Here is a 12,895-nt window from a genome sequence, read left to right on the forward strand (position 1 = left end):
CCAAAGCCTTGATCTTTCTTTATACCTAACCTAATTCTGCCTCCTTTTACTTTCTGCAATCTGACGTATTAAAACGGATGCAATCCATTGACATTGTGTCTGGATATTTTAGCATTGCTGTCATTGGAGCAACATATCATTTTCTGTCAATCAAAACCTCTTTTTCATTTCTCTTTTTAGTTTTAAACTGCATTTTCTTGGTTAGTGAAGGACATAAAGCCTCTACATTGACAGATGAATAACCAAAGACCAAAAGACATTGTTTCTGTGGTTTTGTAAAATACTGCAAGGATGCTAATTAAAATTAATTTCGCCCCCGCAAAAATATTGCTCAGTATTTCTTTCACCAGACAAGTAAGTTAATTAGCCAAAAGCTAAAATTTATTGCATCATGTTTTAGTAAATCTGACCTAGAAAATCCAAGTAGATATTCTGCAATAAGAAATGAGTAAAAGTTAAAGCACTGTGAAGACATTGAGCAGGATTGGACATCCTTGGATTGGATGTGTACATGGGACCTAATAAATTCACCTATAAGTAACTATCTGAGAGAATTTAAGTTCTGTTGACTGGATTCTGGTCTAAAAATCATGTCCAGAATTTAAAATCCTTGCCTTCTACCAGCCCTTCCCTGAATTCAATCACACATGTTTTATGTTCTACTCGCAATCTCCATCCTGAGCAACTTCTCCTCTTCCATTTTCAGAATTCTTTAAGCTCCTGTTCTTCGGGAACCTTCGTCCTTCCTGTAAACTCCCCTGAATGCTTGCCTGGCCTCTTGGCCTTCCAATTTCCACAATATTGCTGTTCATTTGTTTAGCCACTTCCTCACCTGTACCTTGACCTTGTACTCAATGAAACCTTGACCATTTCTCCTGATACAGCTGTACCACTGCTTTCTCAAGTTCCAAGAGTACGGATCTTGGCATGATCCAGCTCCAGCTCGAGCCTTCCATTGCCAGATCCGGCTCGAGCCTAGACTTTTGACACTTCTATTCTTTTGCGAGACGAAGGACACGAGGCATCTCTCTCTGGATGAAATTAATTTCCTAAATCATTTTTGATTAATAATTATGATGTACCAAAAGAGAAAAAGATAGCAGCCCACCTTGATTCTGAAAAAGCTTCTTGTTCCAATATATAGTGTGTTTGGAATCTACTTTGATGCCCTCTGTCATTATTATGCTTATCAAATGAAAATGGCATATAAGGAGGTGCCAAAATCAAAAACTGGTGGTTACAGCTCAGTCCATCTGCTTGAGGTGTCAAAACTCGTTAAGGGCATGGTGAATTAGAAATTCTTGCAACCCCCTGATGTGCATCTTGCTATGTGAATATTAATTTGGCTTCAAAGTGAACTGGTCCAATTGAGCAGTCTGAACAACCTCATTATCTTGATGTGAAGTAATTCTTTCAATGCAGTGTCAAAAAGCCATTGAGATTTCGAGTGATCTATCAGGTGACTTTCTCAAAACATAGCTCCAGATTGCCGGCCTATCGTCCTTGAGTAAAGTAGGACAAAGCACTTTGTTCATTTTCAATCTTGGCCTGGTGGCTGTTATCTAAAGTGGCGGCCTATTTTCTTCTAAATTAATGTTAATTCCCCATCCAAAAGACAGGCAGTGACAACTGGCTGATAGCTTGGTGTAGGCAACCAAACCAGGGTTTGCCTCATGGCACAGTACATAGTGGCATAGTTGGAAAAGCTGCTGGTGTTGCTCACCAGTTCTAAAGGAGTTGCAAGCTTTTCTTGGTTACTTTTTTTTGGCAGGATATTTATACCCAACATTCATCATAGTAACTGGTGGAGATGGTTGGAAAATCTGTTAGGATTCTCAAGTAAGTTCATGCATATCAATCATTGAAAAATGCAAATGTTTTATAAAACCTGATTCTAGCAATTGGAATCTCTCTTCCCGTACCAGCCTCCCTGAACAGGCACCAGAATGTGGCGACTAGGGGCTTTTCACCGTAACTTCATTTGAAGCCTACTTGTGACAATAAGCTATTTCTATTCTATTATCTTCACCCAGACACTATTCTTCTAGATTTTGTTCATGCATCATTCTGCAGATGGGTATTATGGTTATGATCGACACTATATTTTGCACCCAGCGTAGATCTGGGCGCACCGCAGGAGAAGCTAAGTCGGGCTTCTCTGGGCTCATTTAAATATGCACGGCCTATGGCCTATTTTATGCTGCATTCTGCTGGAGCCTGGGAGTCACTGGCTGCATCAGTGAGGCCTCACTAGACAGCGATAAGTTCTGATCTCCACAAGCGGTGGCCAGGCGTGATGGCCACTCCAGGAGTCTCAAGCCGTTAGTGCCCCCCAGGTGGTCAGGTATAGAGGCAGTTCTCTGGCACCAGAGTACCCTGGCACTGCCAGGTGCCTGGTTAGTACTCTGGTTGTCACAAACACTGCCATGGGCTGGGGCTCAGGGGGCCTATGTCCATTAAAGGAAGCGTACGGTGGGGGGGGGTGTTATGAAGGGGCTTGATAATGGTTGGGGGAGTGAAATGGGGGTCCTGAGAGGAGGTTGGGAGGCCTGAACAGGGGGAACCAGGGGGACCTCATTTGGGTGGGAGGGGGGAATGCCCACGTCTGGGAGTGGGGTATCATTATCCAAGGGTGTGGGGGACCGCCAAGCTCACTTGGAGACCGGGGCGCCGTATCAAAATGGCACCCTGATCTTTGTCAGTCTCGCCAGCAAGTTCAGCTCCCCACTGCTGAACAAATTTCGAAGTGTGGGCAACACCAGGGAGAAACTCCCCAAGACCCAAAAAAATGACTGTGGGTGAATCCAGGTCTGGATCTCGCCCACAAAGAAAACGGAAATACCCCGCCAAACTACCAAAATGACACTTAGTCATTTTTGAGGGAGAATTGCTTCCAATATAGGCAAATTAGCTGGAATGTTTTCTTTTGAACGTTGGTCAAATACTGAGTTAAAAAGATTCTGTCCGTTCTTTTGAACTTTCTGGTTGGCATTTGGAAATGTTTTGTGAATACTATCCCTTTGCTAGTTGTTAACTTTGTCAGATTGCTCTCTTCCTAACTTGGTCTATTTCAACAAAAATGAGCGGTATGTCATAATTTTAAGATGATAGCACTCGGGGTGGAATAAACTAGCTGTTTAATCTTCACAAACGCAGCAAAATGTTAAGACCAAGCTACTTGTCAGGAGAATTAACTTGGCTCATGCAGGCTCTGCTCACCTGGGTTTGAATGAGAGGTCGTGCCCGCTCCCCGCCTACTAAAATGGCAAAGTGTGTGATTTTAAAAAAGAAAAGTTTATTGTGAATCATTTCAAAGAAATTCCCAGCTTGCGCACCCCCAATTCTAGACGGTCATCGAAATGCTCCAGTTGGCAAAGTAGTGGCTATAATTCTGTAGTGTATGGACTAGCTTTTGATATCCTGACATAAGTACTGAGGAAACTTACAAAGCCTTAATTTTTTAATAAAATTCCTCAAGGATTTGTGTGGAGTGTTACTAGCCAGCATGGGTCTTGGGATGAATAGTGCCGGTTTTGATTCTTGAACTGTCTCGCGTTGAACCTCATTCGGATCAGAACAAATGTTAATCGCTAACCCTCAATTGGGTTGCCATTAAGCTGAGGTGAGTGAATTAACAGCTCCTTGTTAAATCATCAAGAAGCCAGTCCACAAGTCAAACGCCATGTAAATTATTGATTACAGATCACGACTGAAATTTATTAACGGCCAGTGATATTTACAACTAAAAGTGTCACAATCCCCATAAGGATTGATAAATGGGATCCCCACAATGTCAGCATAAAATCGTTGGACAATATTTCACTTTGTAAAACTTGGTTCTTGTAACAAACCAACTAAAACTAACAATGACAGAAACAATGGTGTGTCTCGCATTTAATTTTAAAGTTCTCATTTGCCTCGACCCTCTATCACTGTAACCTCCAATCAGGTCTCTGCACCCCTCCAATTTCAGTCCTCTTAGCATCACAAGAACCAGGTGTGATGAGAGAATTGTGAAAGTACACTCACAAATATGTTTGAAAAGGTTGATTAGAGGGAAAAGATAGAGGAGTTAATGGAAGTGGATCCTGGAGAGAGGGGTTGAGGCACCTGAAAGAACTACAAACATCTTGGGCAAAGGGTGAATAGATGCAACAATCAGAGGATTGAAAGATTAGGAAAATGACTTGAGGCCGCAGAGGGATGCAAAAGCCAAAGCAGGTCATGGCAATGGAGACATTTGAAGATAAAGGACAAAAGTCTAAATTCATTCCATTCCATTTCAGGAGCCAATAATGATAGGGGTATGGGGTAAGCAAGACACACCACTGAGACCATGAATACCTGACTTAGTTGAACATTATGGAGAGGGGCGATTTGGAGGATGGCAAGAACAACTTATAAACCAAATTAATAGGCACCAAATGTGTGACTAAGGTTTAGTCAGTAGTCTAGGTTATGAAGGAATGGAAGTAAATGATGCTGGAAAGGTGAGATTTGAGATGTAGCTGTGTTGAAATGTTGCAGATCGCAAATTGAACTAATCAGCCATCTCAGAACTCAAACTGGAAATCCACAAGCAAGGAAGGTGGTGCTTTGAAGGCTTGGGTACACGAGTTGTTCGGAGGTTTGTGACCTCCCTTTGATTCCTCGACTTCGCCCCTGCATATTCCTGACAGTCTCTCTGAGTAGTACCTTCCCCGATGAGCCTTCTCAACTTTGGTCAGTCACAAGCCAGGGTGTCTCATGAGTTGGCTGGTATGTTTGACCTCTTCAGGGATGCTTTGAGGACATCCTAAAGTGTTCTCCTGGGAGTCCATATAATCCATAGAATTTCTGCAGTGCAGAAGGAGGCTATTTTCAGACATTGAATGGGTTGCTTGCACCAACACTCTGATAAAGCACCCAACCTAGGCCCACAATCGCTGCAACCCCTAATCTGCAAATCTCTGTACACTTGAGGGCAATTTTAGAATGGCCAATCCACCTAACATGTACATCTTTGGATTGTGGGTGGAAACCACCATGGGTGGCACTGTTGCTTCACAGCGCCAGGGTCTCTGGTTTGATTCCCAGATTGGGTCACTGTGCGGAGTCTGCACATTCTCCCTGTGTCTGCGTGGGTTTCCTCCGGGTGCTCCGGTTTCCTGCCACAAATCCCGAAAGACATGCCATTAAGTGAATTGGACATTCTGAATTCTCCCTCCGTATACCCGGACAGGCGCCAGGTCTGGTGACTAGGGGCTTTTCACAGTAACTTCATTGTAGTGTTAATGTAAGTCTACTTGTGATACTAATAAAGATGATTATTAGTAACTGAAGCACCCAGACGAACGTACACAGGCATGGGGAGAACGTTCAAACTCCACACAGACAGCTACCCAAGAATTGAACCCGGGTCCCTGGAGCTGTGTGACAGCAGTGCTAACCACTGTGCTGCCTATAGTAACCAAGTAAGAAGTCTTACAACACCAGGTTAAAGTCCAACAGGTTTGGTAACCAAGTTCAGTTCTGGTTGAGCAGTTGCTTCTGGAGTCTGTTATCAGACATGATGAGCGACATGCCCTGCCCAGTGAAGGTGTGTCTTTTTTTAATAAATTTAGAGTACCCAATTCATTTTTTCCAATTAAGGGGCAATGTAGCATAGCCAATCCACCTACCCTGCACATCTTTGGGTTGTGGGGGCGAAAACCACGCAAACACAGGAAGAATGTGCAAACTCCACACGGACAGTGACCCAGAGCCCAGATAGGATCTGGGACCTCGGTGCCGTGAGGTAGCAATGCTAACCATTGTGCCACCGTGTTGCCCTGTGAAGCTAGTTTTTAATAATTAGCACCTTGATGCTCTACATGTTGACTTGAGAGAGGATGCTATTGTTAAACCACCTTTCTTGCCACTGGATTTCGAGGATCTTTCGAAGGCACTGCTGGGTACACACCTTCAGTGCTTTTGAGGTTCCTATTGTATGTTGTCCAAGTCTTTGGGACATATAGGAGCATGGAGATAACTGTTGCTGAAAACCTTGACCTTGGTTCTCTGATTCGAGATCCTGGTCCTCAAAAACTCTCTTCCTTAATTGGCCGAAGGCCGAACTTGGTGCATTAGGGCAGGGATGAATTCCATCGTCAATGCCTACCTATATTAAGAGCAGTCACCCAACATACGGAAAATGATCCAGGATCTTGCTGTTGACCTTAGTAAAGGGGTTGGGATGTTGCGCTGAAGGATCTTAAGTTTTCCTGGTGTTTAGTGAAAGGTCAATTTTCTCAACTTTTTGCAATCAGTTTAATGAAGTAGAAATGTACATAGAAAATAGAAGCAGGAGGAGGCCATTGGGCCCTTTGACCTGCTCCACCATTCAATATGGTCATGGCTGATCATGAGTTCAATACCCGAATCCCGCATTTCCTTCCCCACCCCCATATCCCTTCATTCCTTTAACCCCAACTGCTATATCTAATTCCTTCTTGAAATTACACATTTTGGACTTCCGGTGGCGGCGGGCGGGAGGCAGCCGCGTGTTGGAGGGCTCCCGTTCGGGAACGGCATTGTCGGGGATTGACGCCCAGTCCTAGGGGCAGCGAAGGCGGTAAAGGTCACGAGAAGGCACAGGGAAGGGATATGTTGAGGGCCAGTAAAAAAAAATGGCCGTGAAAACAGCTGAAAGTCCGTCGGGGAGTAGAAAGGTCACCGCGGGGTCGGTAAAGAAAATGGAGGCTGGAGCACCAGGGGAGGCCGCATTGCTTACGGCTGAAGAAATAACGACGGTGATGGCTGCGGAATTCGAAAGGCAGTTTACAAAATACATGGAGACAATGAGGAAGGAGATGAGGGAGGTTTTGAGTGTGCTGGTGGAGGAGGCGATTTCCCCGGTGATGACGGCGGTGGCAAGCGCAGTGGCGGAGGTGCGGAAGCAACTGAAGGAAGTGGAGGAGACATTATTGCAGCACAGTGATCAACTTACCTTGATGGGGAAGGAGATGTGGAAGGTGATAGAGATTAACAAGGAACTGCGAGGAAAAATGGAAGACCTGGAAAACAGATAAAGGCGACTGAATTTGAGGATTGTGGGGCTGCCCGAAGGAATTGAAGGGCTGAGGCCGACTGAGTATTTTGCTGCAATGCTGGCGAAACTATTGGGGGAGGGGGAGGATCCCTCCCGATATGAACTGGATCGGGTTCATCGGTCATGGAGGCCTGTATCAAAGGCGAGTGAGCCGCCAAGGGTAGTGACTCTGTGCTTCATTAGGTACAGTGTGAAGGAGAAGGTCCTGTGCTGGGCCAAGCAGAAGCGGGTGGTGCAGTGGGCTGGAGCTGGTATACGTGTATACCAGGACTTTATGGTGGAGCTGGCGAGGAGGCGGGCTGCTTTTAACCGGGTGAAGAGGGCACTGTACATTAGCAAGGTGCAGTGCGGCATTGTATGTCCAGCGAAGCTGAGGGTGACTTACAAGCTCAAGGACTTTTATTTTGGAACGGCGGAAGCAGCGGAGGAGTTTGCGAAGGCAGAAGGACTGTGGCAGAACTGAGAAATTGAGAAATGGCCATGTGCCGATGTAACCTCATGACTGTATTTTCTTCTTTTTTTTTGTTTCACTGCGTGCGGGTGTATGGGCTAAAGGAGCCGATGTTGTATATATTTGGTCAAGGGAAGTGATGGGACTTTCACTCGAAGTGAGGGCTCTTTGGGGTGTAGGTGGATATGCGGGGTTTGTGTGCTAAAGGGGATTTCTGGGCTTTCCTAAGGGCCGGGCAAGGGGGAAAGGGAGGCCTCCGGGCTGGCCGGTTTAAGCCGGCCAGTGAACGGGAGTGAGGTGGGGGGAGGGGCTGCGGCCATCAGAGCCTGGCAGAACAGGGTCCGAGTGGTCTAGCCAGTGTGGAAATTTGGGGGGAAGGAACTAAGGTTGGGGGAAGGAGTTTTACAAGAGACAGTGGATGGGAGGAGTTGCGGGGGGGGGGGGGGGGGGGGGGTTGGTTTACAACTCTTGGGTATCATGTACGGTACTCTTTCAGAGGTTGGACGGCGTTGGTGGTCCCGGACTCCTTTTTTCTTTTTCTCCTTTGTTTTTTGTTTTTACCGTGGGAGGGTTTGTTTTATTGGATGCATATATTGACAGGTGGGCTGTTGTTTGGGGTGGTGGGAGGATGGGATCGTTGTTATTGTTAAGGGGATTGATTTTGTATTTGTTACCGTTTACTGTCTCTGGGTGGGGTGTAGATTTTGAAGGAAAATGTGAAAATGGAGAATAAAAACATTTATTTAAAAAAAAAAGAAATTACACATTTTAGCCTCACCTGCTTTCTGGTAGTGAATTCCACAGATCCACCACTCTCGGGGTGAAGAAAGTTCTCCTCACCAGTCCCTTATCCTCAAACTATGACCCTTGTTCTAGACTCCCCCACCATCAGGAACATTTGGAATCTACCCTGTCTAAGACTGTTAGAATTTATACGAGATCCCCTCTCACTCTTCTAAACTCCAATGAATATATTCCTAACTGACTTAGTCTCTCCTCATATGACAGTCCCGCCATCCCAGGAATCAGCCTGGTAAACCTTCACTGTGCTCCCTCCATAGCAAGAACATCCTTCCTCGGATAAGGACACCATTTATCCACATTATACTGCATCTGTCATGCACGTGCCCACTCACTCAGCCTGTCCAAATCCCGCTGAAGCATCTCTGCATCCTCCTCACAGCTCACCCTCCCACCCAACTTTGTGTAATGTAAATGACTGTGAAATCAATGCCAAAGTATATTTTTTAAACTTCATATTTGTGCAGTGGTATCTATCATTTCTGAATGGCAGACATTACAACGAAAGATTAAATATTATATATATTATGCATACCCTGCCTCACTTTTTAGCAAGACCGATAGGTTTGCTGTAATACTTTCATTGTTGGATGGCAGTTCCAGTGTTTCAGCTGTCTATCAAACCATGTATGTGTGACTATTGTGATGTATATTATTTAGTCTTCCCCTCTTCTGTGTAGGGTGTGCTGACTTACATTTATTGGACATGCTAACTCCTTCTGAACGGAAGCGACAGGGTTATGTCCACGAGCTCATTGTGACAGAAGAAAACTATGTTAGTGATCTGCAGCTGGTCACGGAGGTAAGATCAAGTTATCTTGTAAACATGACTCAACACACAATTTTTAGCCTCTGCTAATAGATCATTGAGTAAATGTTCATCCCAGTTTCTTTTTTTTGTTCTTTTTTTTATAAATTTAGAGTACCCAATTCATTTTTTCCAATTAAGGGGCAATTTAGCATGTTCAATCCACCTACCTTGCACATCTTTGGGTTGTGGGGGCGAAACCCACGCAGACACGGGGAGAATGTGCAACTCCACACGGACAGTGACCCAGAGCCAGGATCGAACCTGGGACCTCGGTGCCGTGAGACTGCAGTGCTAACCACTAGGCCACCGTGCTGCCCTTCGGTGATCCCAGTTTCAACCTCCACCTTACACTGATCTTACCTGGGATAGCAGTTTAGTTCAATCCGCTTTAACTAAAATGGTGGGGGGTGAGGGGGAGTGGAAAGTTAACTAGAGCTCCTGTCCATGATCACTGTCGAGTGATACCTACAGCAGAGTGCATTGGTTTGGAAAACAGCTAAGGGCAGTATATTTCTTAAATGTGTTCTGTGGGTTCCATGGCTGCATTTATTACCTATTCTAAGTTGGCACTGGGAAGATGGTGCTGGACTTTAATCATAGCAATTATTTGTGCAACTGAATGGCTAACTTGGGCAATGAGACATTTTGTGTGGACCTTCTAGTCAGAAACTGGAGTCATCCATAGCTCAGACCAGGAGGGGGCGCTAGCTTAGAGTACATGCACAACATTAGAGAACTAGTTGAGTTTCTAAGACAATGCAGCATTTGGTTATTTTTCTTCTGGCACCAGCCCTCAAATCACCAGATTTATTGAATTCATCGTTGGATTTGAATTTGAGACCTCTGGGTTACCAGTTCGGTGTTGAAGCTTTGACAGTGTCTCTGGCGCTTCTATGTCCCGGGTTTCACAGTGGTTAGCACTGCTACCCTCACAACACCAGGGACTTGGGTTCGATTACCCTGTGGAGTTTGCACGTTGTCCCCGTTGATTTCCTCCGGGTGCTCTCATTTCCTCCCACAGTCCAAAGGTGCGCAGGTTAGGTGGAGTGACCATGCTAAATTGCCCCTTAGTGTCCCAAAGATTTGGTTGGGTCACAGGGATAGGCCTGGGTGGGGTGCTCTTTCAGAAGGTTGTTGCAGACTTGATGGGCCGAATGGCTTTCTTCTGCGCTGTAGGGATTCTATGATTTCTGTTTCCAGCGAGGAGACGAGAACTGTGCACTGTACTCTTTTTAAGTGAGGCATGACCAGGGTCCAATACAAGTTTAGCATAACTGCCCTACTTTCGCTATTCTATATCCCAGAAATAAATCCCAGTGCTTTGTAAGCATTTTTTAATTACTTCGCTGACTTATAATGCTGCTTGTGTTCCATAAACCATAAGACAATAAGACATAGGAACAGAATTGGGCCACTCGGCCCATCGAGTCTGCATGGCCATTCAATCATGGCTGATATTGTTCTCATCCTCCATTCTCCTGCCTTCTCCCCATAACCCCTGATCCCCTTATTAATCAAGAACCTATAATCTCTGTCTTAAAGACACTCAGTGATTTGGCCTCCACAGCCCTCTGAGGCAAAGAGACCCACAGATTCACCACCCTCTGGCTGAAGAAATTCCTCGTCATCTCTGTTTTAAAGGATCGTCCCTTTAGTCTGAGATGGTGCCCTCTGGTTCTAGTCTTTCCGACAAGTGGAAACATCCTCTCCAAGCCCACTCTATCCAGGCCTCGCAATATCCTGTAAGTTTCAATAAGATCCCCTCTCATCCTTCTAAACTCCAACGAGTACGACCCAGAGTCCTCAAACGTTCCTCATACAACAAGCTCTTCGTTCCAGGGATCATTCTTGTGAACCTCCTCTGGACCCTCTCCAAGGCCAGCACTTACTTCCTTAGATACATGGCCCCAAACTGCTCACAATACTCCAAATAGGTCTGACCAGAGTCGTATGTAGCCTCAGAAGTACATCCCTGCTCTTGTATTCTAGCCCTCTTGACATGAATGCTAACATTGCATTTGCCTTCTTACCTGCCGACTGAACCTGCACGTTAACCTTAAGAGAATCGTGAACAAGGACTCCCAAGTCCCACTGTGCTTCTGATTTCCTAAGCATTTTCCCATTTAGAAAATAGTCTATGCCTAGATTCCTCCTTCCAAAGTGCATAACCACACACTTTTCCACGTTGTATTTCATTTGCCACTTCATTGCCACTCTCCTCGTCTGTCCAAATCCTCCTGGAGCCCCCTTGCTTCCTCAATACTACCTGTCCCTCTACAGACTTTTGTATCATCTGCAAACTTAGCAACCGTGCCTTCAGTACCTTCTTCCGGATCATTAATGTATATTGTAAAATGCTGTGGTCCTAGGACAGACCCCTGAGGCACACCACTCGTCACCGGCTGCCATCCTGAAAAAGACCCCTTTATCCCCACTCTCTGCCTTCTGCCAGTCAGCCAATCCTCTATCCATGCCAGGATCTTACCTTTAACACCATGGGCTCTTAACTTATTTAACAATCTCATTTGCGGCATCTTGTCAAAGGCCTTCTGGAAATCTAAATAAATCACATCCACGTTCACTGGTTCTCCTTTGTCTAACTTCCTTGTTACTTCCTCAAAGAACTCGAACAGATTTGTCAGACATGACCTCCCCTTGACGAAGCCATGCTGATTCAGCCCTATTTTAACTTGCACTTCCAAGTACTCCTCAATGTCATCTTTAATAATGGACTCTAAAATCTTACCCATAGCGTTAAAATGTCAGCAGCAGCAGCAATCCGGGGGGGGGGGGGTTGTTTATTTAATGTATATTGATAACAGCCACCTAGTTTTGTTAAATATTTTCCTTTTATTTTTCTGTTATTGGTTATGTAAAAATTTTGTTTGGAGAAAGCTTTAATAAAAAAATCTTACCAATGACCGAAGTCAGGCTAACCGGTCTATAATTTCCCGTCATCTGCCTCCCTCCCTTCTTAAACAGCGGTGTTAGATTAGCCACTTTCCAGTCCTCTGGGATCCTTCCTGCCTCCAGTGATTCCTGAAAGATCATCACTAATGCCTCCACAATTTCCTCAGCTATCTCCTTTAGAACCCTGGGGTGTAGTCCATCCAGTCCAGATGACTTATCCACCTTCAGACCTTTCAGTTTCCCCAGAACCTTCACCTTAGTAATGGCCACTGCACTCACCTCTGCCCCCCTGGTTCTCCTGGAGCTCTGGCATCCCACTGGTGTCTTCCACCGTGAAGACTGATGCAAAGTAACTATTCAGGTCATCTGCCATTTCTTTGTTTCCTATTATTACTTCTCCAGCCACATTTTCCAGTGGTCCAATGTCTATTTTGGCCTCTCTCTTACCTTTTATATATTACTAGCTGGCTTGCACTCATATTTCATCTTCTCTTCCCTTAAAATTGCTTTGCTCTTCTACTCCATTCAGTTTTTTGCTTTTCTAAGATGTAAGTGATAGTTTATTTGATCCTACCAAAATGTGTCACCTCATAATTATCTGAAGCTCATTTACCACTTAACTGCTTTGCCTGCAGGTTTTCCAATATCATTTGTATTTTGTTGCATTCTTCCTCAATATTGCCTGTAACTTTGCTATCATCTGCAAACTTTGATCTTGCCCTACTTGTTCCCAAGTCCAAATCCCACCACGGCAGCTGGTGAAATTGGAATTGCATAAAAATCTGGAATTAAAAGTCTAATGATGACCATGAAACCATTGATTGTTGTAAAAACCCATCTAGTTCACTAATGT

At 44.9% G+C, this 12,895-nt stretch overlaps 1 protein-coding gene across 1 annotated transcript in view; it reads left to right on the plus strand.

The window, feature by feature from the left end:
- The window catches only part of itsn1 (intersectin 1 (SH3 domain protein)), a 204,789-nt gene that overhangs the window by 162,864 nt on the left and 29,030 nt on the right, over positions 1–12,895 (plus strand). The window contains exon 32 of the mRNA XM_038801596.1: positions 9,002–9,123. Coding sequence (XP_038657524.1) covers positions 9,002–9,123 — 122 coding nt within the window. The remainder of the gene's footprint in view (positions 1–9,001; positions 9,124–12,895) is intronic.

This window comes from Scyliorhinus canicula, chromosome 7 (assembly GCF_902713615.1).
Source record: "Scyliorhinus canicula chromosome 7, sScyCan1.1, whole genome shotgun sequence".
NCBI classification, from domain to species: Eukaryota; Metazoa; Chordata; class Chondrichthyes; order Carcharhiniformes; family Scyliorhinidae; genus Scyliorhinus; species Scyliorhinus canicula.